Source organism: Erithacus rubecula (assembly GCF_903797595.1).
Source record: "Erithacus rubecula genome assembly, chromosome: 17".
Lineage (NCBI taxonomy): Eukaryota > Metazoa > Chordata > Aves > Passeriformes > Muscicapidae > Erithacus > Erithacus rubecula.
The window spans coordinates 15,135,356-15,163,162 of record NC_136669.1 but is presented as its reverse complement, the minus strand read 5'-3'; the positions used below and the strand labels follow the sequence as shown (position 1 = coordinate 15,163,162).

General features: G+C 42.1%; 1 protein-coding gene across 9 annotated transcripts in view; it reads right to left on the bottom strand.

Annotated features, from left to right (window-relative positions):
- The window catches only part of TBC1D24 (TBC1 domain family member 24), a 37,103-nt gene extending 9,851 nt beyond the window's left edge, over nucleotides 1–27,252 (bottom strand). For 2 of the 9 annotated variants that reach the window (XM_079321087.1, XM_079321090.1), the window contains exons 1-8: nucleotides 27,185–27,248; nucleotides 16,208–16,442; nucleotides 13,315–14,349; nucleotides 11,153–11,170; nucleotides 6,446–6,604; nucleotides 5,476–5,539; nucleotides 3,309–3,404; nucleotides 1,437–1,671 (exon numbers count right to left, since the gene is read on the bottom strand). In XM_079321087.1, the coding sequence (XP_079177213.1) occupies nucleotides 1,437–1,671; nucleotides 3,309–3,404; nucleotides 5,476–5,539; nucleotides 6,446–6,604; nucleotides 11,153–11,170; nucleotides 13,315–14,273 (1,531 nt within the window). In that variant the 5' untranslated portion in view covers nucleotides 14,274–14,349; nucleotides 16,208–16,442; nucleotides 27,185–27,248. Of the gene's footprint in view, nucleotides 1–1,436; nucleotides 1,672–3,308; nucleotides 3,405–5,475; nucleotides 5,540–6,445; nucleotides 6,605–11,152; nucleotides 11,171–13,314; nucleotides 14,350–16,207; nucleotides 16,443–27,184 lie in introns of all 9 variants that reach the window. The other 7 variants (XM_079321091.1, XM_079321093.1, XM_079321088.1 and 4 more) reach the window with 6 other exon arrangements.
- Nucleotides 27,253–27,807: the final 555 nt, after the last annotated feature.

Genomic DNA, 27,807 nt, shown 5'->3' with positions numbered 1-27,807 from the left:
TAATAAAGAAAAGTAATGCAACTCAGTAAGAACAAAAACTACCTGCATTTAAGATTTCTGTTTCAGTGCTGGAGGATATTGGAAGCTACAACTGCAATTTTTTCTTCAGTAAAGGAAAACCAAGTAATTCTGTTAGAAGTGAAAATCAAAGCTGGGAGAAGAACAAAATCAGTAAGTAACAGCACTGGCTTGGTCTTCTAAATCACTATGAAACATGTAAGAGTTGAAAGCATTTTGGTTATCTGTGGGTCTGTGCCAAATTCACAGAGCTTTCAGGCAGAAAACACAGAGAAGTGAAATAAAGTTAGGCAGAAATATGTTAGGAGTACAAAAAAGGAAGATTCCCTTTTGCTTATTGGGCAACCATCAAAGAACAGTTACTAAAGCCATCTGAAGAATCAAAATGGTGGGAATTCTGGTCCACAATGGGAGCTGTGTACAACATTAATTTCTATGTATCTATGCCCAGGCCTTTATCTCTCTTATTATCATCCATAGTGTAGTATATGGTAAATATAAGCGACTCCCTTCAATAAGGCTGATAGGAAGAGCTGGTGGGACACATCACACTCTACACCTCCCTGAAAGGAGCCTGGAACCTGGTGGGGGTTGGGCTCTGCTCCCAGGGAACAAGTGGCAGGACAAGAGGAAAACGCCTCTACCACCAGGGAAGATTTAGGCTGGATATTGGGAAAATTTTGGCACTGAAAGGGTGGTCAGGCATTGGAACAGGCTACCTAGGGCAGTGATGGAGTCACTATCCCTGGAAGTGTTCAAAAACCATGTGGATGTGGCACCTGGGGACATGGGATAGTGGTGGCCTTGGCAGTGCTGGGCTGGACTCCATGGTCTTAGAGGGCTTTTCCAATCTAAACAATTCCATGATTTTATGATTCGAGCACATGCTGCTAAGTGGGAAATCAGCCAACACTTGACATGACAGAGGAAATTATAGACCAGTTGCTCTCCTAACAAGTGTCAAGTAAAGACTTTTGGGAAAATGACAACTACAATTTTAATCTGTTCCTTTTAAATCCCATTTAAGTGACAACTTTACTAAGCAGACTTTAGCCAAAGTCAGCAGCACCACAGATCCAATAAAGTTCCTGGAGAATTAAAATATTTTTCAGTTTACTCTGTTTCAAAAGCCTTGATGCAAATTAATCTCCCTTTTGAGAACTACTTCTCATTGTGCATTAGGCAGTATGAAGGAATAGCTGTACTTAAATCCATGAGTTACTCTCTTCTCTAAAATGCTTGTATGCAGGTTTTCCCACAGATTTTGGTTGGGAAATTATGTCAGATTTTGGGCAATTTTATCTCTACATGTAGTGATACTGAAATAGATAAAGGGGTCAGGTGTATTTACCATGTATCTAAGGTGGACAGGAAGAGCTGGGGTAGAATCTGTGCTGAAAATTCTCTCACTGACTCACCTACAATGATGCACTCGCTGCTGCCAGCCATGAACATGGAGGCTGTTTTGGAAGGCAAGTTGAAGTGCCTCGCTGCTAAGAAGGGAGAAAGGCGATCTGAGGGGTCTGAGGGGATGCTGCTGGAGGAAAGGGTGCTGGAAGCTGTTTGGGCATGGTTTTCTGCCTCTGATCCAGTCGAGGCCAGTTCTGGGTGTTTTATGATCACCCACTCGTAGCGTTCCACTTCTGGCTGCAGCTGCAGAGAGGCAGAGAAGGGCAGAGCTGACGTTAGTGTACACAAACTACACAGAGCTCTGCTTAGAAAAGAACATTCCAGCCCCTTAGTCTCTACCTGCACAGTCAGCAGAAAAGCTTGGATCAGCCTTTCTTTTAGGCCACATGTTATCCCTTATTCCTTTGCTTTTTAGGTGGTAGAAGAAATGATGCAATAATCTCTGAGTTACCTTATTACATCTCTCATCTCTAGATCATCTTTTTCTACAACTGCATAAAATAAGGGTGGGGTCGGTTGGGGTAAGGCTCTGCTTCCAGATATAACAAGAGATAAACAAGAGGAAATGGCCTCATGTTGTGCCTGGGAAGGTTTAGATTGGAATTGAAATGGTTGCCAGGCACTGGCACAGGCTGCCCAGTGAAGGGGCAGAGTGACCATCAGTTCTACATTTCCTGGTTTGTGGCAGTGGGGGGCCACAGAGGTGCCTTCTGTCAGAAGCTGCTGGAAGCTTCCACCATGTCCAACAGAGCCAATCCACGATGGCTCTGAAGATGGACATGCTGCTGGGTGAGTTAGAAATGGTGGTAACACCTCTGGGATAACAAAGGAAGGGGGAGGACGTGCTCCAGGCACAGGAGCAGAGATTCCTATGCAGGATGTGGTGAGGAATATGGTAAAACAGCTGAGCCCCTGCAGCCTATGGGGATCCCTGGGGGATGCAGAGATCAACCCACAGCCCATGGGGATGCACGGGGGATGCAGAGATCCACCCACAGCCCATGGGGATCCACAGGGGATGCAGAGATCCACCCACAGCCCATGGGGATCCATGGGGGATGCAGAGATCCACCCACAGCCCATGGGGATCCACAGGGGATGCAGAGATCTACAGGGAACTGCTGCCTGTGAGAGTGGAACCACACTGGAGAAGTTCACAGAGAACTGTTTCCTGTGGGAAGAACCCCATGGTCTCACAGAGCATGGACTCTTCTCCTGGAGCTGTGGAAGAAAACCTCCAGTGTTGAACAGACCAAACCCCACATGCCCTTTCTCCCTGCACTGATGGTGTGAAAGAGGGAGGGGCTAGGAGGAAAAAGGTGTTTTTAAGGGCTTGTTTTACTTCTAATCTCTGTGCTCTGATCTTGTAAGTAAAATGTTTACATCATATCTCTAAGCTGAACCTGTTTTGCCATTGGAGTGTTTTTTTTCCCAGTCCTTTACTTATGAACCCTTTGCTAAATTTTTTCTCCTCTGTCCAGCTGTAGCAGAAGAGGATGGGTACCTGGCATTTAGCCAGTGTCAAACCATGACACCATCCTTAGAAATGTTCAAAAAATGTGCGGATGCAGCACTTGGGGACATAGTTTACTAGTGAACACTTTTCAGGGTATTAGTAGTTCTGGGTTGATGACTGGACTTCATGATGCTAAAGGTCTTTTTCAACCTTGATGATTCTATGATCTTTAAAGAAAATGTTCTGTTCAAGGGGAGAAAGAGTCACCACAAAACCTAAATTTTTTCCTCATATTAAGACTTCAATAAACTTTATAAATTAGAAAGGCATGTAATTCAGCCTCTTTAAGTGGAAGGGAGGTGATAGTTAACCAGTACAGTCGTTCTGTCTTGGTACTGGGCAGCAACAACAAAATTTTACTCACCCTAAACACAAAGCACTCTCCAGTTCCAAAGAAACTCAGCTTATTCCCACCTCGCCGGCGCTCGCTCCAGTCAGTGGACAGGTAAGCCCCACACACCTGGCACAGACACCATAGTCAGGCTTCCCATCGAAGGAGAAAGTGGGTTAAACACACTGATACTGACATTTCAGAGGCCAAAGCTGCTGACTTGACTTTAGCTTGAGTTTCAGAGTCTCTATACCAGTGGATTAAAGCAGCACAAGTACTTATATCTAAAGACAGATTTAAACTGCTTTAATCCACCAGTGGTTACCTCTAAATCCTAAGAGTGTCATAAATTATTTCTTACCTCTGATGCCTTAAGTGAGAATTTTCTAACACAACCCCAGGTACCAAAGCACAGATCACTGCAGGCCTGTAAAGCCTGACTCCCTCACTTTGACAACCAAAGCAGCAGAGCTGTCTCAAGCTACAATATGAGCTCTGCCTGAACACTTTTTGGTCAAACAGTGGCCCTGGTGGCTTTCTTGCATTTCAAAGTGTAGGTTAAACAAATGCTGAACTAGCTCAAATATTTAGAGCAGACACTAGAACCACATGGGGGCTACTAGTCTCCAATAAAGAGAAGCACCCTTTGAGGGCTGAGCTGGTCTCTTTGTGTTTGCACTAGAATTTTTTGCTACCAGCAATACACATCCCTGCCAAGTGCAGATAGAGGAAACAATGAAACTCCAAGAGTGGGATGAAAACATCTGTGCTTTTTTCCCCCAGACACTAGAAAAACAATTATGATTATACAGAATTGTTCTAAGATACATTTGCTGTTTGGCCTTCATGAGCATTGCAAGCAGAGCTCCTAGGACAAAATTAGACTTGTTTTAGATAGATAAATATAGATATATTTATATTTTTATATTTTATATAATATATTTATAATGATAAATCTGTATTTAGACTAAAATCTAAATTTAGATTCAGAATTAAATCTAAATGATCCATAAGTCCATTTGATGAGATATGCCTAATGGGTATGAGAGGCAGAAAATCAGAAGGCAAATTTTCTTCATTCTAAAAGTTAACTGTAGACAGTTAAAGGATGAACAACCCTTTGCAAAAACCCTCCAAAACCCGTACGCACAAAGCAAACCCCCATATTTTTCTCCTAGGGTATTTTTTTTTTTTTTAAATACATGTTTTATTTAGGAGTGAGAAACAAACCATCTTAAAAAAAACAGAATCCCTTACAAAGCCAGACTTTTGACAGGCTCCAAGACACGAAAAAAAAAACTTGCTCCCCCCTCTACCCTTTAGACACCATGGGCATTCCATAAGCCACTGGCATCGCAACACAGGTCTGAATGGGCAGAAACCACAGGCAGAACTACAAAATAGCCTGGAGGATGAGCATTAGGTAGATGTAAATAAGAGTAGAAATAGGCTTGTTCATTCAGTCATCCTGCAGAGATACAGGAATAAAGCCCACAGGCTGCAATAACAGTTTAATGTTATATAGAGAATATTCAGAAGTCATGTACAGCAGCACACACCACCACCATTACAGGAAGTTCCTGTGTGCCCTCCTGAGAAGGTTCTGGGAAGACTTCTTGTTGTATGTGTTAACCTATTAAACAAGCACGTTGCTGTTTCCACATTATGCTGTCCAGTATTGTCACACACAGGAGCAGAAATAAGGGATGTGTGTGCACTCCTCCTCAGGTTCTCAGAGCTTCCTTGGCTTATTTTTTACAATCAAGAATGCGATGAAGCTAAGGCTTTTGTTTTCACATTACATAGTCCAACATTACTCATACCATTTACATTCTGCTTCTTTCTCTCATATTCTTGAGAAAATGAAAATATCTTCTATGAATCATAACTTTAGCACAATTCTCACTCTGTCCCTCTGATTCTGCATTTCAGAGTCTTCCAAGAGCAAAATGAGCTACTCTAGTCCATCACCCCACACTACTTGCAAGAGAAAAAGCAGTTATCCAAGACCTAGTTTGCAAGGTCTGCTCAAGAATGCACAGTCTTATAACCAACATACAGAATAATTTAAAGCATGGTTTCTTAAAAATCCAAAGCCAAATCTTGCTTATTCATTTTATTATAAACAGCTGTGTGTTGCAACACAGCATTGCACACTGCCCAAAACCCAATTTAATCACTTGTCTTTTGCCTCACTCACCTCCTTTGCTGTTGTCTTGATGAGGAGCAGAGTTGGTTCATGTCCTTCGCTGTGGGAATAGAACCTGAAGTGCAGAGCACAACAAAGTGAGCACTTGACTGCCACCACCTGCAACTCCTTTCCTCCTCAACATCAGGCACCACCTCCTTCTCCAACTGATGCCGCAGTAAAAAAACACCTGAAGACTAAGAATAATCCTGCAAATACTTTATACAGTCTATGTAAATAATACAGCTCAGTAAACAAATACTATCAAGCAGCTGTTCTCTACTCAGTCTCCTGTACAATTTATGTCTCTGAAGAATAACTAGAAGCTTACCTAGATCAACTGCAGCATTTAATGGCATTTTGAATTGAAACTACCTAAAGAATTGTAAAACAACTTAGAGGACTGATGGCAATGTCTGAAGGGCTTTTGGTCTTCATGGAAATTAATTGTGATGCATTCTCTTTGCTTGCTTTTGCTATTCAACTGCTGATGGCAAAGTCATTATTAGGAACTAGAGGGCTACAGTCTTCTTTACCAAGTGCAAGGTGAACTCATATCTAGTTTATCTCACTTAAAAAAAAAAAAACAACCCAAAACCAATCAGATCCACAGGTAATTTCCAGTTTCTAGTTCTCTTCTTCCTTGGATCAGTTTGAATGTGGTTATCTATCGAAAGTGCCTGCAGAGCAACTACTGAGTTAACTATTCAAACCCTTAACAGACCAGACTCAGACCTGCAGAATCTGTGAACTGATCCAAGTTTGACTTTTCCAACTGATCTTGAACAGTTTAAATTATTCTGGCATAGAAAATATCCCAGTCAATTTGTCACATCTGTATTCCATGGTTAATAATATTCTTCAGATCAAGTTCTGACTAAGAACTGCCTTTTTGTCAATCCTGCATTTTTGTCAATCCAGTAAACACTTCAGCAGTTGCTTCTTTGTGCCCTGCAGTAAAGAAGAGGAAGGTTTTCCTTACCTGCTCAGACTGCAGCCATGTTCCAAAGTGGTGAAAAGTAGGAGGGGCTGGCACAGTGCAAATCGCTCTGGGATCCACGACCAGATATCCCGCATCTCCTTCACACTGACAATTTCTGACTTGAAGTTTTCAGCATGAACTGCCAAGTGCACATTCTGCCTGAGAAATACAACACAAAACATTGAGAAGCAATAATTTAACAAGTTTTGGATTACTGAACTGAAACATGAGAAGACAGCTGAACACTAACAGCATAAAAATTATTGGTCAAAGCTCCAGCCCACAGGATTAGGTGGCCATGACCCAGTGAATGTAATAAACGATGCAATTTAACATAATCCTCAGAAGCAGAGATCTGGCTTGACTGTATGAAAATATTCCTCTGTACAGCAGTGGTGGCCTGCACCTTCACACAGAGAAGCCACAACACTGAATCACTAAAAATGACCATGGCCTTATATTTGCTGTTTGTGACAGTCTCATTGGCAGTTGTATTTAAGCACAGAGAACAGAATACCTAAACAAATACCCAGGATCTAAGAGGAAGGGATAGTATTTTTTTCTGTCTCTGAGGTACTGCTCATATAATGGGATTAGAGAAATCCTAAACTCCCCAGAAACTCTAGAGGAATCAGTATTTCCAGGGCAAGCAATTTTAATCCAAGCTTTTGAGAAGTTCCACCACTTGGAAATATGTCATTACCAATATCTTCTACTTCATTATGAATCAAAAATGTTCCTGGGATCATGGCTACAGTCAGAGCTGGAGGACATTAAAGAATGCTGGGCACTGACACTGGGAAGGAAATCCCTGTACCCCCCAGAAGGGTCTGATACAGTTAGAAGGATTGATTCATGGCTTTTAAACACTTGAAGGTAACAATCATCACCATCTTAACCAGCCTTCATTTTTCAGGCTAAACAAGCATACAAATCTAGAGCCTGGGGATTAAATGTTATTTGCTTCCACTATGTTAAATGCTTAAAATGCAATGGTGACAGCCAAGGACACACAATTTACACAAGTCACTGAATTACTGGGCAGCCAGGTGTTAAATAAGTAAAGCTTGATTACTTTGCTCTGCATGCAAGGGTTTGGTGCAAGTATTTGCCAGTTTCTGGGTGGTTTTTGACCATTCACATTTCACTCAGTTTCATGATCATGAAGGTACCCTCAGTAATGTATGTATTGCCCTCAATGTCTGCATGGATCTAAAAAGCTTAGCTCACTCCCTAAAGCACACAATATATATAAAATTTTTATTTTTCATGCTCATAGTACCAAAAAATCAGCAGCATTTGCAATGCAGAGCAGTGCCTGGAGACACTAGGAACTGCTTTTTGGAATTCACTGTAGGCACCTTGGTGTTAGCATTTTGAACAAAGTGACTCTTTAGGTCACTTAAAAAAATTACTAAAATTACTGCTTATTTTATCCAAATGAATGAAATAATTTGCATTGCTACCCTGCATTATTTAATGCAAGGAACTTCTGTGGGCAGCTATTTAAGCAAGCTGTAACTATTTATGGGTTTCACAACTTACAGTATCAGTGACTAAGGACATTATTTGTAGTTTTAATCACAGCAATCTGAGGCAAAGGAGACATCCATTGAAACAAAGTAGGAACCCAGCCTTGAACAGCCATGCCCAGAATCTTACTTTAGGTCTCACTCTCTGTGTTCTGGCAGGTCTGCAGCTAAAACTGGTGTCACTATGGAACAGAGCTGAGAGACAAAGCCTTGATTTCAGTTCAGCAGAAATTAAGATTTTTCTTCCCCCCACATTAAACAATATTCAGGGCAGTCAACTGTTCATTAGAATGAATTTCCAGCAGAAAAGCAATGGTGATAAATAGGCTAAAAGTCAATAACAAATATCAAAACAGGTTTAAATCTACACTTCAAGCAAGCCTCAAAATTATTTGTATACCTGGTGTGTACATTTCCCACATTTCTGTGAGCTTATTTGGGCAACTAAAAGGCTCTCACATGTAGAGTATCTTTGTTCTTAACTTTTTTCCTTCTCCTGGCTACTCTGAGCTGTTGATTTAAAGACTTTCCTACCCAAGCCCCTCTCAAAGCCTATGTTCAGCAGCATTCTGAGCACATCCCTTTCAGTACTCTGTGCCTTCCCACAACTCTTCCATGCAGGTAGATATCACCTTTTCAATCCTTCTAGTCTTTTAATCCTTCCAGTAAATCCTTCTGATTTACTAGAAAGCATTTACCACTGTATTGGCCATTTAAAACTGTAGCAGGCATAGAAAGTTCCTCCCCTTTGATTATCATGGTAAATAATTTTAGATTTATTGGCAGCATGTAGTTAAATCAAAGAACATGGCCACAGAATACAAAACAAAATGACCTATTTCCCAGTAACAAATCACAGCTGCGGATGGTTGAGACTGAAACCTGATCTAATGACACTGAAAATCATCTCGTTCAGTTTGGCAGTTTACTTCAAAGTAGTAAATGAGTGAAAATTAACAGAACACAAATGGGCTAAGAAAACAACCAAATGTTTTGGTTTATATTCATTGAGGAAAATTAAGTTCAGCCTTTACCACCCCACTCCTTTCAGGGTCATCTGAGTCTACCATTAGAACTGAACAAATTCGCAAAATTTTACCCTGCATTGATGTTTTCCTCAGCTACTGGGATCCACAGAACAACTTTCTCTTGATTGCTTGTGGAGGCCCTTGAGCCTATCAGGGGAACTTCTAAGGAAGAGTCTGCCACAGGCTTTGAGAATGCCTCATAATTGCAGCACTATGATAACCTGCCTCTATTCCCTACAGGTCACTGCCCTTTGCCCTGTCTGTGTACCCCCCACACCCTCAGAACATTGGCCCCTGACCCCACACTTAACCTGGGACACTGCACTCATTTCTGTCTTTTGTCCCTGGACTCCTTCAGTGTGACTTTGCAATAAACCTTGCTGGAACTCAATCCAGGAGACCCTTCCTGTCTTTCTGACCTATCTGTGGTGTGTGGATTCAGTGACTGGCTGTGCCTGCCCAAGTGGCTTCCTCAGAAGATACTTTTGGAAAGGTAGCAGCAATCACCATCCATTTCCATGCTGCTACAACTGCTGATATTAGAAAGACCTGTTCAACTGCTATTATTCCAAGGAATTAGATCTGAAAACCAGCACAATTGATGTTTAATAAAGCAGCATTTGCTAATTTCATAGGGATATTGCTTTTCCAGATAAATAATTTATACAATGTGATTCAGAGACCTCATAGTCCCTAAAGGTAAAGCTAAGGTTGAGGACATGCAGCAGTACCTGACAAAGTGGATGTGCCCTGTATTATTAAAATAACAACAAATACCCAACTCCAAAGATTACTCACTGAATTACATCTTCCTGCTCTACTCTGGCTTGGATCAAGTCTTAGACAAGATGCATTATCTTTAAAATCCATTATAACTTCAGTGAGGGCATAATTGTATGGTAAAAGGAGATTTCTTTTTCAGTCATAAATAGCAATATAAGTATAAACCTGAAACCTACTCCTGTGTCCAGATCAGCATCAACAGACACCCTGCTCTCCCTAAGGCCCCTCAAACCCAAACTGCTTCCTAGCATAAATCAAGGCTTTCTGCTGCTTTCAGAACAAACTAACTGCAAAAATAATACACAGATGCTGAAGATTTGCTTGACTGGATTTAACAGTTTGCTGATTTATTAGAGATAAAATCCTCAACACAGAAGTTGTGGCATGAAACATGCTTTGCTAAGTCTCTTAAGATGCTCTTTCAAACATGAAAACATGAGGAAGTTAATTCCAACTTTGATATGATAAATTAGTACAAATGTTAGTGTGCATCACTTACTAAAGTTAAGTCAGGGCACCTGCAGCAAGGCCAGAGGATTCTCAAAGGCATGAATTTAAAACCAAACATCTGTGGTATTTAATACTCACAGGGCACCCTTTCTCTTTCCAAGTTCTCTGCTTATCAGGTATCACAATCCACTCACTGGGTCTTGTTCTTTAAGATTTACTTTTCAGGCTTAGACTTGTTAAATTACTTCATTAACCATTAATGCTCCCTGGCTGAGTAATTCTGACCTCCTTGACACAGAAAAAGAGTCTTGTCTTCTCCACTCTAAAAAAACTCTACCTACTTAAAAATAAATATAATCTATTATGAATAGAAACATGTTACTTTCAGGAGTGTGCCAAGTTGGAGTCAGTCCAAAATTTTTCCAATTAACTGCAGAAAGTTTCCAAAGAAGATATAAAGTTGACTCTGTTTCACATCTAATACAACAGCATATACAGGTTTGGAGGTGGGATGATACCTAACAGCTCTTCTGAGCTGTTATTTGACATGTTTAAAAAATTACACTTTTTCTTCCAGAGTAGAAAGGACCATTATTAAAATGGCCCTTTATAGCCATAACCATAAACCCACCACATACTTTCTCCACGTCCAGTACTCTTTCCCACTCCAGAAAACAAGGGTGTGTTGTATCTGAAGTGCTGCACTGACTCCTTGGGCCCACTACCCTTCTCTCCCAGCTCTGCAGGTGCTATGAACTAACTTTGCAGGAGGGTATTCAGGAGATGTGGCACAGCAATCTGATTGCTGCCCTGCTTCTCCTGCCCCAATGTTAGCAAAACGTGACAGCCTTGGAAAAAACAAGCCAAGACAGCAGGAATGAGCAAAGTGAAGAGACTCAAGTGTTTTAACCTACCTTTTGGGAAGTGCAAGACTGCAAACAGGAGTGGTGCAGTGGAGATGGAATGGACAGAAGGAGAACATACAAGGAGAAAGACAAAAAAGATAGAAAAGATCAGTGACTTCCTACATCCATGACAAAGTGAGTGAAAGGAGCCTGGAGAGAAACAAAGCAAGATTTGATTTGAGTCACCAAGCACTAAAAACAATCAGACAAATTTATATTTGTTTCCCCCTTTTTTTGTTATGTGATGGGAAAATAAATCATCTTCTTCACAGGCCAAACACAGCTGGAGAAGAGAACTCACTAGCACCCCATGGAGCCCTGGAGAACAGCTCACTTCTCCTGCACTTCCATCTGCCCACACTGGCACCCAAACTGAGCCAAGCCAAGCTCCTGGCAGCATCGTACCTGGGGACATTGAGAAATTTCAGTGGGTTTACAAAGGTAGCCAAGAGAGGATGAATATTTTTCAGTAGCTCTGCCTCACCAGTAACTACCGGCTTTATTTGGTTATATTATTGTTGTCATTTATATCATGTATATCATTGTTGTCAGTGAGAATTTCTCTTCAACATTCAACACAGCAGAAGCTTTTGGAGTGTCTGATTGGTTGATGCATGTTTTCTTTTTCTCTGGTTTATTTAAATTACTTTTTAAATTTTATTTTTATTGAAAGCTCTAATTCTGTTTTAAACAATATACTCAAGGATATTACAACTTTCCTAAACTTCCTAACAGGATGACACAATGGAGGAGTCAATGTTTTGCTACAAGTCTCAAATACAATGGTCTGAACTGTCCACAATGTGACAATCCAGTGGCTAAAGGCCTTGAAATATTTGAGACTGACAGCAAAATAATGAAGCTGATTGTAAACCAAGCTGTGAATATAAGAAATTAACCCTTGGAAGAGACCAGGGGGAGCTTTACATGTATGTAGACTGATGAAGGAGGTTCAGCTAACATTTATGTGATCTCTTAGGCTGAAATGTACTGAGTATGTGTTGCCATGCCACAGAATGGTATCTGTCTGCAACTGTTGTAACTAACTCAGCAATGCAGTTGGCGGCAAGATTCCACTACATCAGTGGAGATTTAGAGAAAATGAGACTCTCTGTCTAGAATATCAAGTTCTAGATGTCACACTCAATGACCCAGGGGACTTTTAGAAGTCACACCTCTCTTCAGAGGGCAGGGCAGTTCATAAAACTGTCCAGTCCTTAAACTTGAGAGTTCAGAAATGGTAGGGAGAAGTTATCTGATGTCAGAGGCCTCTGGAAAAACAGAACATGCATCACTTACCTGCATATACATTTGCACTTGGCACGATGCTAATTGTGTTCAGATTAATACACTGCTGCCTTTTCTATATCCATCAAGAGGCCTATCAGCTGAGCTTTTTATTAGTATGACTTTTACTGTCACATCAGAGCAGGATTTCATTTACTGGTTTCAGAGTTGGTTCTTCCTCCCCTTATTTCTGAGAAGAGCTTGTGATTATGCAACAGTTTATTGGATCTATATAGTCATTCCTCCATGGCTCTTTCAAAATTATTTTTTCTAATAGTGCACGAACCTGGCACAAAACAGGTCAACTCCTACATGTGAGTACAATACTCTTGACATCAAGGAGGTTTGCAGTCAAACTTATTTTACAAGTAACCTGTAAATAACTCTTATTTCTTTCTTGCTCTGTTAAAACAGCTCCTCAGTCAGGCAAAACATTACCAGCTGTGACAGTGCCTTACACTAAAGAAACTACTGAATTCACAGTACTGGGCAGCATCAAATTGACACTTTTTACAAACAAATTTAAGAATCAATTTTCACATTTCTTTGGGTATTTCTTCAAAGTAATTGATCAGTGTTTTTTCCAACTTTGCTAAAATGACATTTAGTTTAAAAACTGCTTATGAAACACACTTTAGAGATATAACACTTGTAATTAATATATATTTGTATAAATTCATAACTGGGCAACCTACAAGAAACTTCTGTTCCTCTTGTATCATAACACTTCAGTTACACTTCCCATTACAATCCTAGCAATGCTTGATTTTGGAGCTGCTGAGTTTTTCTGCAGAGAAAATGCATCAGCAAGACACCAGTATGCATCAGTGGAGTTTCCCCAGCAGTGACCCAGGGCTGCTCAAGTTACCTGTTCTGAGCCCTACCTTTTCTGTTTGACTGTGATGCCCTTCTGCTGCAAAGCCTTCTCGTTGGCCATCTGCAGGAGCTGGATCTCCTTCCGAGAGAAGAGGCGGATAGCAAAGGCTTTCTCCAGGAGCCTCTCTGGGGACACCGACTTGGCGATGTCCCTCACGAAGGCTCGAATGTCCTGCTGGATGCTGTCAGACTCCATGGGCTGCCCAGCTCTGACTTTGTGAAAGAATTTCAGAAGAGCCAGCGCAACACGATAGAGAACTTTGTACCCTTCCACCAGGAAGACGTCGAAGACCCGCGCAACGTACGCCATGGGCAGCTCTCCAAAAAGCCACCGCTGCCAGTCTGAGTACACCTCCAGCACGTCCTCGGACACTGCCACCATCAGCTTGTGGGCAGCCTGGCAGTACTTGTTCACCAGGTCCCCGAAGGTCATGCAGGAGGACTCAAAGGCCAGGAAGGTCTGGTCGATGAGCCGCTTGGTCGGGTCGTTGCAAGCCAGGATGCGACAGACGTGCTCGAAGCACTCGGCCTCGTCCCTGCTGTAGTGCAGGAGCAGCGCGATCACCGAGGGCAGCGCCGGGCAGAAGGAGATGTCCGGGAACTGATTGGCGATGCACAGAATGATCTTCCTGACGGCCCCCACGCCCTCCGCGTTCAGGCAGTACGTGGGGATCAGGCTGTCGTCCACAAACTCCGGCAGGGGAAGGGAGCTGCTGCTGCGCTTTCCAATGATCTTCACCACGATGTCCCGGTACACGTTGGCGTCCGGAGTCACTGTGCGGCATGGGATATTGCTGATGAGTTTGTGGTACACTTTGGCTCGCAGAGAGTGGTTTTTGGCCCAGTAGCCCTGCCGGGCCAGCTGCTTGAGCTCATGGAAGTCTGTGCAGGTGAGCTCTTTTGTATCCTGGCTCTGGGCACTCACATCCATTTTGTCCCAGTCCACAAAGCAGCTGTATTCATCCATGGCTCCAAGAGAAGCAAATCACATAAATCATGAGAACAGAGACCTTAGATACTTATTGATAGACTTTTGTATTTTTCTGCAAAAGGAAAAGTAAAAAACCAGATATTTAAGTAACAGATAATCTCTTATTTTCTTTCTGAACACACATATCTACATACTTGTTCCTTCAATGGCAAAACTGTTTTCTAAAGCAAAGGAAGTTAAAGATGCCGCTTTTTTTTTAAGCCAAACTTTTCTTCAGTTCCACTAGTAACTCCTACTGCAGGGCCAAGAGGCTGCTCCTGAGGACATCTCCCCAGGAAATTAATTTCCCTAACTGAAAGTCCAAGCTGAGGCGTGGACCTTCACATTAACATCCCACTTAAAAGAACAGAAGACTCCCACTGCAAAAAAATACATTGCAAAGTTTGTTCAATTTGCAATCTCTTTTTCCAATTCTCTGGGGAAGTATTAGTGAAACTTACACTAGAAGGATGCAGTGTCACAAGTAGAGTATGCTGTTCTGAGACTGTGTGGCCAGCGAGAAGAAATACTGTGCTCCTACTAAACACAGCCATGTCCTCTGAGTAATTTCTTTGTGCTGGTACTAGCACTTGTGTGACCACATAGTCACTGAGATTAGTTTGTTAATCTGGTACAGTTCTTCTTTTCCATTGAGTAAGATTTCTTCATGGAAAGGGTGGTCAGACATTGGAACAGGCTGCCCAGGGAGTTTGTAGAGTCACTGAACAGTGCTCAAGAAATATCCCTGGAAGTGTTCAAGAAATGACTGGATATAACACTTAGTGCTCTGGTCTAGTTGACAAGGTGGTGATTGGTCAAAGGTTTGACTCAATCTTGGAGGTTTTTTCCATACTCAATGACTGTGTAGAGCTGTAGAGTCAGCCAGATCATTGCTAGTGCCAGAAGAGAGACTCATGCAGGACAAGAATCCTGCTTCCTGACTGCAGCACAGGGTCAAGTCAGCTTCAAACACCTTCATTAAAGCACTTATATTTTCTAAGTGCTCCTCTGGATGCTGGCCATGCTCTGTCACACAGGCATACAACAGCTCTTCCAATGGAGATGCCACAGACACCTTTGTAACAGCATGAGGAGCTGAAACATCAGGTTCTGGCCCCTAGTGCCTTATGCTAGGTTTATCTGATCTACCAGCTGGCTCCAGGTTCACAGCACACCTGTGTCCCAGCAGAGAGTGTGGCTGTGACCACTAAAGGCCAGATTCAAACTGGCTTGAACCAGTCAGGCTTTAATCAGCCAAAGCAAAGCCAGAAGGGGATGCACAATAACCTCCACTCTGGCAGCAGCACTGCCGAGGGCTGGAACCTCCGCACATCTGCCCTCAGTGTCCAACCGAAGATGAGAACATGGCTGTGAATGGTGCCCACTCTGCAAAGGCAAACAGTCTCTATAAAATCTGATAGGCCCATAAAACTTTTTTATCCAATTAAAACACTATATAGTGAGGTTAAATAAATAAAAATATTCACTGAAAGCCTTCCAAAGAAACCTTAGTCATTCCTACATTGACAGATTGGAAAATGTATGGAACTTGACATTTATTGGCATGGTCTTCCATAAATCAGGTGCTTTCAAATTATTTGAAACTCTTAAGCTAGATATACCATGGAAACCTCATCCTCCTACCTGCACCATAGGAAAATAAATTAAACATTTTGCCTGAAGCATCCATAGCAGTCAATCTAGACAGTTTTGGATTCTGAATAAATGCTAATCTGGTATTTTGGAAGTACATGCTGAAAGTCCCAAATTCAATTCTTCTTTTAAAATCTAGGCAGCAGCATGCAGGAGCCTTTCAGGGAAGGCTTTTGGATGGCTCTTCTCTACCATACTTAATTAAGGACATTTTATAAAAAGAAGACTGGTTTTGGATCATCTTTCTTACAGTGTAAGGGTGACACAGAAATGCTCACCATTTCTTTTTGTTGCATTCTTTCACATCTGAAACTAATTGTCAGATTGTAATTAAAAGAGGCAACACATTGTCCTGACTCCAGTTCTGAAAGAGATGTCTTACATGGTTCAGCTGTGAGGTCTCAGTGTGAGCTTAGCATGTGTTTCCTGAAGATCCATTAAAAGTAGGACACTAGTCCATTGCAGGGCCAACGTCAGCTCCAGGGAAGTGAACATTTTTCTGTAATTCTCCACCTGGGAATCAGAAACACTCATTTTTAATTCAAAGCCTATACTAAGGTCCTTTTGCAGAAGAGAAATTTAATCCTACTTTGCAGTGGTGGAAGCATGGGGAGATGAACCATTCTGCTCCAGGACACCTCAGCACAGGAACTACCACTGCCCTGTGCTTGCTGGTGTCTCCAGCACACTTTCACCTTCTGACTTTATCCCTTGGGAGCTGCTTAAACTTACATTAGAGAGGGTTACGTAAAATGTTTATCATATAAGACAACTTCTAAGACACCCATCTTGGCTTTTTTTTTTTCCCCCTGTAAACTTTCTTCTCCTGTCTTATTTTCTAAGATACACAGGTATACTTACAGGCTGCATCAAATAGACATTTTTCACTCTAGCAATTACTGCCTGTTCCAGAAACGAATAAATTTGATGAATATGTGCTCTTGAAGCCCACTGAAATTTGTGGCTAAAGGATGGCAGTCAGACTGCCAGAAGTTTTAATTTGAGCTCACAGTTTTATATATATTTTGGCTGGGATAAAACTGTGGTGTCTGCAAGTAGGTCTGGCTGCTTATGGTTTTCACAGGTCTAGATGCTGCAATAAAAACTGACAGCAAAACAATTGGGCGTCATCAGGGCTGCCAGAGCATGACCAGCTCTTAACTGTGCTTGCAAAACCAACAGAAATTCTGTGCTTCAGTGTAATGGTGCATAGTTGCTGATACCTTGCCAGCAACTACTGTAAGCCAGCAGGTCTCAAACAGGAAGGATTTACATCCCAAAGGAGAAGAGCCCAAGAAATCTCAGGAAAATTCCAGCCACCCTTCAACTCCTCCTCAACTCTTTCTGAATCATCCTTCCCCTCTCCTGTGAGGCAAGTTCTCTCTCTTCTAGTAATCGTGTAAAGAGCAGTGTTTAACTTTGGGCTGCTGGGAAGAGGAGACAGAAGATGTCTCACCCTCAGCAGTCAAGAGCCAGTGAGCCAGGGCTGTCTCCTGCTCATCCCTCCCAACATGAGGAAGCAAGCAGGCAGTACTTGTATTTGGAGGGAGGCTGGAGTTTCAGTTAGGGAGTAAATCTAAGAGGATGGGTGTGTGAGAATGCAGTTGTGTCACAAAGTACCATACTCACCTAAACTACCTTGTTTACCCCTCCATATAAAGGAGGGGTAAGACAGGCAGAACAGAAACAACATTTCAGAATGAACTGTTTGTATATAGATATGGCCATAGGCAGGCAGAGAAAGACTCATTTACAGACCCTTACTGCAGCAAACCTCTTTCCCTCCTGTTTTAGAGAAGTCAGCATCATGTTATGGGAAATATCCTCTAACTGGAGATTGGGACAACAGGATGGATGAGCACCTGAACTGCACAGAACTGAAATGCAATCTAATATGTGTTAGCATGGAATGATAAGGGCATTGTAACAACCAGCAAAAAAAATAATTGCGTTATTCATAAGAACCAGAGAATTACAGAATGTTCTGAGTTGGAAGGGACTTAAAGCCCATCCCAGTCCAATCCCTGCCATGGGCAAGGACACTGTCCATTATCCCAGGCTGCTCCAAGCCCTGTCCAATCTGGCCTTGAACACTTGGAGGAATGGGGCAGCCACAAAGCTTTAAAGTTCTGTACTAAGGGTAAGCAGCCATTCTCCTTTCTAATCAGACTTTTAAAAAGAAGCAGGAATTAACACAGAGTAACAGAACCAGGAGAAAGAGCTTTCTTCTTAGTACCTGCCCCACAATTGTATATTGTTAGATTTACTAGTAGTTAATGATTGTTAGATTTACTAGTTTTTAACTGAATTCTTCATGTAAGTGCAATATAAAAAAACCCAAAAAACAAATACACAAGTGAGAAGTAGAATTAGAAAAATGTATACTGAGGATCTGCCAACAAAGGGTGCAGCACTGGCAAAAGCTTTTTCAAGGTTAAGTTTAAACTCTGAAGCAGGCAAGCAATCATTACAATTCAAACCCAAGCACAGGCCATAGTAACATGCATGATTTTAAGTCAGTGACTGAATTTTCAGGAAATATTTAGCTTGCAATTCTAGCCACATTTTTCATTTCATTCCCTTATCTCTTCCCACTGTCCTTTGGACTGCTTTCACAAGACTGCTGAAAGCAGTCTGAATCTGTATAAAATATGTAGCAGTGAAGTCAAGGAAATTCCCATACTACCTATGAAGAAAAATTCTATGACAGTATCTAAAAATACATCAAAAACAAAGATTTGAATTATTACTTACTTTCAATATGGGGGATATGAGGTTACAATTTTACTAAAGATAACATGGCTGAGGGCAACTTCAATAATTTTATTATTTAGAATAATTATTTTATTATTAAAGGGGTTTATTTGTTTTTTCTTTCCAAAATGCAGGAACTAGCAAACTAAAATATCTGAACTTAACTAACTCAGAGGGCAATTATTTCTTTCAAATGGAGAGGACATGAAATACTCTACAGTAGTGAAATCTTCACAGTCTAAACTTCTTAAAAATAAATTCCAACTTTGGTTAAAGCCTGAGATTACATTATTTGATATTGTTTTAAATAAACATAAGAGAGTGTCCTAAAAATCCCAAGCTATAATAAATCAGGAGATCCTGGTTCCCTATTCTATTTAGGTATTCTTGCAACTTTGTGTTCTGAAAGTGTGCCTACAGTTTAAAAGGTTATTAAGACACTTCATTTAAATCCAATACAACTGTTCCATAACAGGAACTACTAAAGTTTGAGAATTACATTTTTCATCTCATGCATGGGCAGTTACACCACCTTGGATTCAGCTCTTTGCTATGTACAGATATAGTTAGATATGGACAACCAATATTTTGGCAGGCATTTTATAAGGGTCTAAGAGAAATCAAATACTCCCTTTTGCTGCCCTGCAAAGCAAGAGTAATGTAATCCTCCAGATCTGCAGCATATAATCTGGTACTTGTATTTCTGACCAGCGTTGTAGGCATAGAAAAGACTCAAATTTACTCTTTTTCATAACTTTGTTAAACTAATCCATGCAGGAGGCACATGAAGAGATAATAAGAACTGCTTCCTCAAGACTGCTTGCTAGTAGTCCTTTTCCCAGTAAAAGAAAATTAACCCCAAAAATCTGTGGAGATGAATTCCATCCTTGAGGAATACTCAATCACCTCTGATATGTTTGCTTCCCAAAGGGAAGTCTGACAGAAGCACAAAGCAACACAGTAAGGTAGCAGTAACAGCAGAACAACTGGCAGGCAGCTTCCCTCTCCTCCCACAGTATTTCAGTGCATCCTGAAGCTTTCTCAAGCCCAGACTTAAAGCAGCACACCTTGACATCTCTGCTCCATGGATCTAGGAACAAGACTGGACACCACTGTTCCCTCTCCCACGCCCAAACACTTCCTGATTAGAAGCACAGTTTGTCACTTGTGCAGCCTCGGTGACGTCCTTTGTCACCCCTCCCTGGGCCAGATGTGTTTCAGAGCTTGAATTAAACACTCCATTTAGCATTAAAGAGCGACCAGCTCATGTGCAGAGTGCTTGGGAGCACGTGGCTGCATTGTGCAGCAATGATCCCTTCCAGCAGAGTACACACAGCTCAATGGATTGATTTAACGTGGTTAAATGCAGTTCGATCTCTGCGATGTGCCCTGGGCACTCTGTAGCACAAACTGGGCACCACGGTAAAATTCCTGACACTGTTCTATTAGAAGTTTAGCAATAGTGTGATAGCAGTTTATGAGGTGCTTCCTAATGAGGTTTTTTATGCTTTTAGGACAAAGTCTAAAAACCTTTCAATTTCTGATAACTGATAAAGATCTGATATCAGAGCACCTACAGGGCAAATAGCAAATACTTTTAGACATTTAGACTATTTCTCTTGGGATATCACCACTGCATATGAAGCACAGTAACAGAGAGTTAGTCCTAGAATCCAATGTTTTCCTTCTTAGGAACATACTATCACTTTCTTAAACAGTCTTTATCTGTAATTTGTTGTGCACTTTTATTACAGTCCAAAGTTCTTCACTGCTGGGCAAGTAAGGGATAATAGCTTATATTGAGGAGAATGTGTTTGCCATAGAATCATGGAACTGTTTGGGTTAGAAGAGACCTTAAAGATATCTCATGCCAGCCCCCCACTATGGGCAAGGACACCTTGCACTATCCCAGGTTGCTCCAAGCCCTGTCCAACCGGTAGTTGAAAATTTCTAGAGGCAGACACAGCCTCTCTGGGCACCCTATGTCAGGGCCTCCCCACCCTTTAAGTAAAGAATTTCTTCCTAATATCTAATTTAAATTCATCTCATAGCTGCAACCACCTCAGTACAAAGCACCCCTTCCTTCCCATCTCTGGGTTGGAATGACATAAGCACTTCTGATGTCCAGTCCCTGTGGATGCTATGAGCAGTAAGATACCAAAAGGGCACAAGGTATACACACAGAGCCAAACAAGGTAAAAGTCTGGGGTAAAACACAACATATTTTTGTTGAAAAAAATGTAAGAGGAAAGAAGTGGTTAATGGCTCCACAAAGGTTAAAAATGGCTAAAGAGCACAGAATTGTAAGAAGATACTGGAGTCAAATGTTATCAAAGCCATAGGTAGCCCTTCAGCCTACATCATAAAAACACTCAATGAAAAAACAGTAAAATTAAAGAGAGGGTAATTTCTACATTTTTTCCCCTCCAGATCAAAAGAAAACTTCACTTAACCTGCAAAACTATCTTACATGGTGCATTAAAAATGATCCATTAAAAAAAAGATACCTGTCAAAGCACAGCAAAAAATCAATACAATTTTCTGACTACATTGAGTTTTCCTTCTGATCCTTCCAAACCATAAGGTTGAAAAAGCCTTCATGTTGTGCTAATTATTCATCTTCTCTTTGTTGCAAAATCAGAAATAACTACAAACATGTTTCTCTTCAACAGCAAACTTGGACTGAACATATAATCTTCAGTCTTATTATTTTAATTTTCCCATAACACTTCAGTTTATATCTTTTTCTGTTTGGAAGTACAGTCAACTATATAGAACCAAAATGTTGACTGTCAGTGAAAAACTTGACATGGTATCAAATCCATACATAATAATCCAATCCCTTTCCTCTCTCTGTTGCACTGGATACTGTCAGTTTGGCATCTATCACCTTGAGACCCTCTTCCACTACATTTACTGGCAGAAAAACATATTTAAATACCTGTCGATATGTTCTCCTCTTAGACACAGTGTCTACACTGGTTTCTGTCAAACACTGATTTATTAATTTTTCTCTTATCTAAGCCAGAAGGTGCAGGACTTACTTTACAGGTACATGCAGCCACGTGTTATTTCTTTTACATTTAGAGTTTCTTTAGGTTCAGAACAGCAGCTGACAGCACAAGTAGAAACACAAGTAGATTATTACAAGAAGAAAACACAATCCAAGATTCCAGGAAAGGGCCTCCCTAGGAGAGACATTTGCCAAGAAGCCTTTCCCAGTTCATGGCAATATTGTGCATATATAGAATATAATACATACATATCAAATTTTTAAAAACTAATGCTTAGAATAAATTCCCCACAATATTCATATTTATCAAAAATATACCCACACAGATGACTGCTGAACATTCTCCCTTGCGAAGGTTCAAAATATGAATGGTGCCATTTAAAGTCTGTTAAGGAAACCAGCCAATGTCCCAAATCCCCACATCATATTTAAAATCAAACAAAGTAGTCAAAACAATCCAACTATCAGTGTGGATACTTAGGCCAGTTTAATTCTTCTGTAAAATTAACTGATAACACATGTTTATAGTGATTTAAGACCCCCTCAGTGCAATACATGAACATACAAAGCCTTAACAGGCAGTGCTGGAGGTACCTAAATTGGGAAATGGGTGGATGCAGCAGTAACCCTGGTGTAATGGAGCACACAAGTCTTTAATCTTTGCTGAGCCTATGGTAATCACTGCACACACTCCTTCTCTTGTAAGCAAAGGGAGATGTACACTTCATTCCTGCCAGCAGTTATCCCTACAACTTGTTTATTCCAGGAGAGATCTGTGCTTCCAAAATTTCAGCCAGCAGCTCAAAACAGGATAGGGAAATCTTAATATCTCAGACTACTTCATTAGCGCCTACACTATGTATAAGGGAACAGCAGTTTTCTCTTGGAAAGCAAAAGTCAATTTATAGTAAGATGAGCATATAAAAATGAAAGTTAAAGCTGTCACTTTACTCAGAATTTTATTTTCTTCCAGCTCTGCAAAACCCTACAGATTTTGTTCCTTTCTTCTGATGTTGCTCAGGACAAAACCTTCAAAAATCTGCTATGTCTTGTAATTGATTACCTTTTCTTGAAATGAAGTGTAGATTACCCTACACTCTACAAGCAAAGGAGAACCTAAGCTCAGCCAACAGCTCCATTATGGGGAACTGGAACAACATTGCTTTATTTTGTTACTTACTTGTGTCATTTTTCTAAACTTATGCTCTATTAAAAGAGAAGCAATAAACACTTCTGTGCTGCAGCAAAGGTACGGGGAAACAGAACCTCGTAATGAAAAACTGAGTGTGGAATCCCATCCTGCACTATTTTGATTGTGATTTCAAAATCAAAGGGCATTTATAACAACAGATTGGTTGCCAAATTCATAATCCTACTACTAGTGTATATTGCTAATCTGCTAGTCTTATTGGGAAGAGAACTTTGGGAGACTGGCCCTGTCACAGAGTTCAGGGTCCAGGGCACAGAATTTACAGGAAACTTTTCAAATCTGAAGTGATTTAACACACCTGACACACCTACTCGTCTCTCCAGTGGCACTGCACTGGCTGGATTCCAAGCCTCTCACCAGGAGGATACAGGCATATTGAAATGTAAACCAAGAGCAGGAATCCTGTCTCCACACAGGCCCAGATTAGAAGACAAACATTTTCTTTATAGAATGAAGATACTACAAAACAAAAATATTAAGCAAAAAGAACTCCAAAACTCTTGCACCACTCAGACTAAAGTGCTTTTATTAACCCTTACCTTAGAACTCATCATTGTATACATCTTATAGCTTACTCCCTTCTGTTGGACCTGTTTATAAAGGGGAAAAATAATATGTAAATAGTAGACTTTTTTTTTAACTATTAGACTGTTTTTTAAACAGTGCATTGGGGCAACAGTGATATACATCAGAGACCTCCATACCTTTAAAAAAAATAAAGATATCTACATGCATAGCTTCCAACCTTCATACCTGAAATTGTACTACAGGAAACGAGGTGACAAATCACCTCACTGAAGAGAAGAACAGCTAATTAATCACATTATTAAAGTGCATGCACCAGCTGTGTCACAAATACTTTTAGCTTTCCCTATTCTATACAGGACATACAAAGTCTGCATTACATTGGCAGTCTCTGGAAATCCTCTCTTCCGGTGACTAACAGGTATTTGCTGCATGGGTACATGATTTTGGAATTCCAGTTCTGCAGTGTTTGGATGCCCAGCTCTGAAACAAACCCAACCACACTCTGATGATATGCAGTGGACTATGGGGTTAGAACAGCTGATTTGCTGAGAACTGGTATGTGAGCTTTGTCCCATTAGGTAAGAAAAAAAGTAATCTTAACATTATTTTTCTTTTCAAAAGGTTGATATTCAGCATAGCAGATTCGGCAATAACACAGTGTAAGTTTTCTGAAACACAGTCACTACACTTTTACTTCTGTGTAAGTTATTTCTCCTTTAAGTTGTTTTCCCTATAAAAACATAACAAAAAAATGAATGTTGGATTTTGACAGCTACCAAAGTTGCATTTATTTGACAACACAATCAGGAGAGGGAGAAAGGGTTTTACTAACAGAGAATAAGTTTAGCTTAGATATTGGGAAGAAATTCTTTCCTATGAGGGTGGGCAGGCCCTGGCACAGGGTGCCCAGAGAAGCTGTGGCTGCCCATGGATCTCTGGAAGTGTCCAAGGCCAGGCTGGATGGGGCTGGATGGAGCAACCTGGCATAGTGGGAGGTGTCCCTGCCCATGGCAGGGGCTGGAATGAGATGACCCTTAAGGGCACTTCCTACCCAAACCAGTCTGTGGTTCTGCGCTGATGCAGCTGCCTACACCCCAAACATCAAACACACATTCAACACACTCCTTAACACAGACATGTGTAGTCTCCTAGATTTCTCCTGAGTCTCCCCAGACAGTGGGAATCAATGGCTCATGGTCTTTTACAACACGTCTGAAAGTTTGGGCAATTGTTCTCTAACTGCAGAAGTTTAAGCAGGAGGAGAACAAATCGGTTATGTTAAAGCCCAAGAGTGTGAACACCACAGACATGAGCACTTTTATATATTAAGGTCAGAGATTTTAAAACATTCCAGAACTGGACCTCACCAGCACATATTCCCACCAACACACACGGACTCCAAGCCACTCAGTCATTAATTATAGTGCAATGAGATCTATTTTTATATCAGGTGACTGTCTGGTCAAGTACCAAAGAAGGAAATAGCTCAAGAACACCATTTCTGCAACAAAACCCACTGCACCCACCAATATACACCACGCCATTGTGTCAGACTATTGCAAATAAACCTGAAAATAAAGGCATCCCCAGATGAATTTGAGAGAAACTGTAGTTCTTTAGTTCTGATTCGAGGCTGTACAGACAGAATATAAGGAGCTATTTTTCCTTTCCAACCATCCATGGTTTATCAATTTTGAGTGCTAGCACACACTTACCTGTACCTGAGCATGCAGCCACACAATCCAACAGCAGCAGTTCCAGGTGCTCTCCAACCTAACAGGGAGGGCAGGGAATTCTACAGTGCCAGAAGAACAGCAAGGACCTAACTTGTGGTATGTTACCAATACTTGTCACTGACTGTATGAGGCTTCAGAACTAAAACATTGGCACTTATGACCTAAACAAATGCCAGAGAATGCATGCAACACAAGACCACAAAAATGCCTAAACGATGCATTATCAGATTGCAATAACCTTGGTATTGGAGATGATGAGGGACCCTTGCAGTGTGGACTGGTTTGCTTTGCTTGCCTTAATTATACAGTTATTTTAGTACAGGGATAGTGTCTTTTCCCATTTTTGTTTACATCCAAATAACAGGAAGATCAGAATATGGAGGCCCTTAAAGATTTCAGATTAACAGAACAAATAAGCAAATACAACCAAGGGGAGAAAACAAAGGTCCCAACAAAGTGAGTGAGCTGGGAAGAGCAGAGGTATTTAAACACGTGACAGAATCCACAAAAAAACCTGCTGGAAACATTTACTTGGCAGCACTTAATCATTAACAGCAAAAAACCCCAAACAAATAAACAAACCCCCCAGGAACAAAGAACAAAACAAAAAAACAACAAAAAACTCACCACTACCACCAAAAAAAAAAAACCCTAACAAAACCAAACACCAACAAAAAACCCCCCAAACAAACAAACAAAAAACACCAAAAAACAAAAAGCAGGGAGAAAGTGGTTTTCCTTTGATTAAAATTTCTGGCCACAGGAACACCTGCAAACTTTCAAATATTAATGACAGAAAAGACTTTCAGTACAAGGATTCCCAACAGCTAATTATTGCACAACACTATCCACAGCTGTTCTGAAAATTACAAAGGATGTATGTATCATATATTGACTGGAAGGGACTACTGTTACCACAAAATGCTGCTGGAACCCTTGGACTCTAGTTATCATTGCTGTTCCTGAGTAACTATCTTGGAGGAGTCCTTTGCAACAGTCTAACAGCTAGTGATTACAGAATGAAGGAAATTCCAGCAACAGTGCCCTAGGTACGATCCACATTATTTCTGTGCTCTGGGTACTCCAGGAGGCTCTGAAATCCTACTGGGATTCCCTCTAAGCCAGAGAAGCTTTCAGATGCTCCACCTTATTGTAGGAATTGGACATAAAAACACCAGGACTGAAATAAAACAGTTCAAAGGAGAAGGTCCCACTTTACTCTCATCACAAGGACACAGCACCTGAGATGCTGCACCCACCCCGCTATTGCTCGCTTGTTCACAGGCCCAGAGAGGCCGGGGAGCATTTTGGCAGGTTCTAGCCAGCACTCTAAATTTGGTGTTTGGCAGCTAACAGTGTGCCAGCCCCAATATTCCAGCAGCAATTTTCACTGAAGCATGGGCCGGAAAGATTAACATGAAAACAAGCTCACAACAAAATGCTACTTTCGTTACAGAAATTTGAAAAACACTGAAGGCAGAGGTTGCAGAACATAATGCTGGGTTTAGAGAGCTCTCCCTGAGAGGATCCACGGCCCCGCTGCAGGGGTGGGCTGACAGGATAGGTGGACACTGCGTGTTGGGGCGGTCAGAGGAGACTCTGAGGCACTGACGGCACCTGAGGCTCGCACAAGCCATCTGAACACCGACCAGCCTCTCGACACACCGAACCAGCCCCCAGGCGCAGCCCAGAGCCCCCGCGGCCGCTCTCCGGCCACCGACACCCCCGGAGGTTCCGCCCCGGCTCCTGGAGCCCAGGGACAGACACAGCGGCAGGGCAGACAGCCCACGGACAGACACAGCCTCTCCGCAGCTGCTGCCCGCTGTCGCGCGATCACGGCTAGCGATCCGCGGCCATGCCATGGGGGCCCGATGAAGGCCGGTCTCGGAGCCAGCCCCCTCCGGGTCCCTCCCGGCCGCTCTCCGGAAGATGCCGCCGCGGCGCTACCGCTCGACACCGAACACCATGCCCCCCGGTCGGCTCCCGCGGCCGCGCTCACCCCCCGCCGCCTCACCGCTCTCCGCCACTCCGGGCCGCGTCCGGCGGGACCGGGGGCGCGAGCGGCCCCGCGCCTGCGCAGAGCGCGCGGCGGCGGAGGACGGGCGGGCACGCGCGGAGCGGCCCCGGCACTGGGGCTGAGCGGGGCTGAGCGGGGACCGCGGGCTCTGAGGGGCGGTGGGAACTGATGGAGCGGTGGTGAGAGCTGTGGGGGCTGGTGGGAACTTTGGAGGAACAGGAGACTGCGACGGGTGACAGTGAAGGACTGTGAGGGGGTGCAGGTCAAAGTTGAGCGAGTGTGAGGGGTGATGAAGGCTGAGGAGGGTGAGAGGGACTGTGAGGGGTGGTGGGTGGCAGTGTGGGGCAGACAGGGTGGTTGGGGCAGTGTTGTGATTAAGAGTATAGAAATTCGGTGGAAAACAAACCCCTTGTTAGCCAGCTGGTCGTCGGAGATCAGAGACGGTGATGGTAGCTGGGCTTAATCTCTGATTATAACAGTTTGGCACTCTACATGGTTGTGTTCAATAGGAACTTCCGTGAGCACAGATGCTCAAATAGTGCATGTTCAGCTCTGAGTCTGGTGATGTTCTACGAGAACTTTCACCATCACAGAGTCATGAATAGTGTGTTTTACTGAAG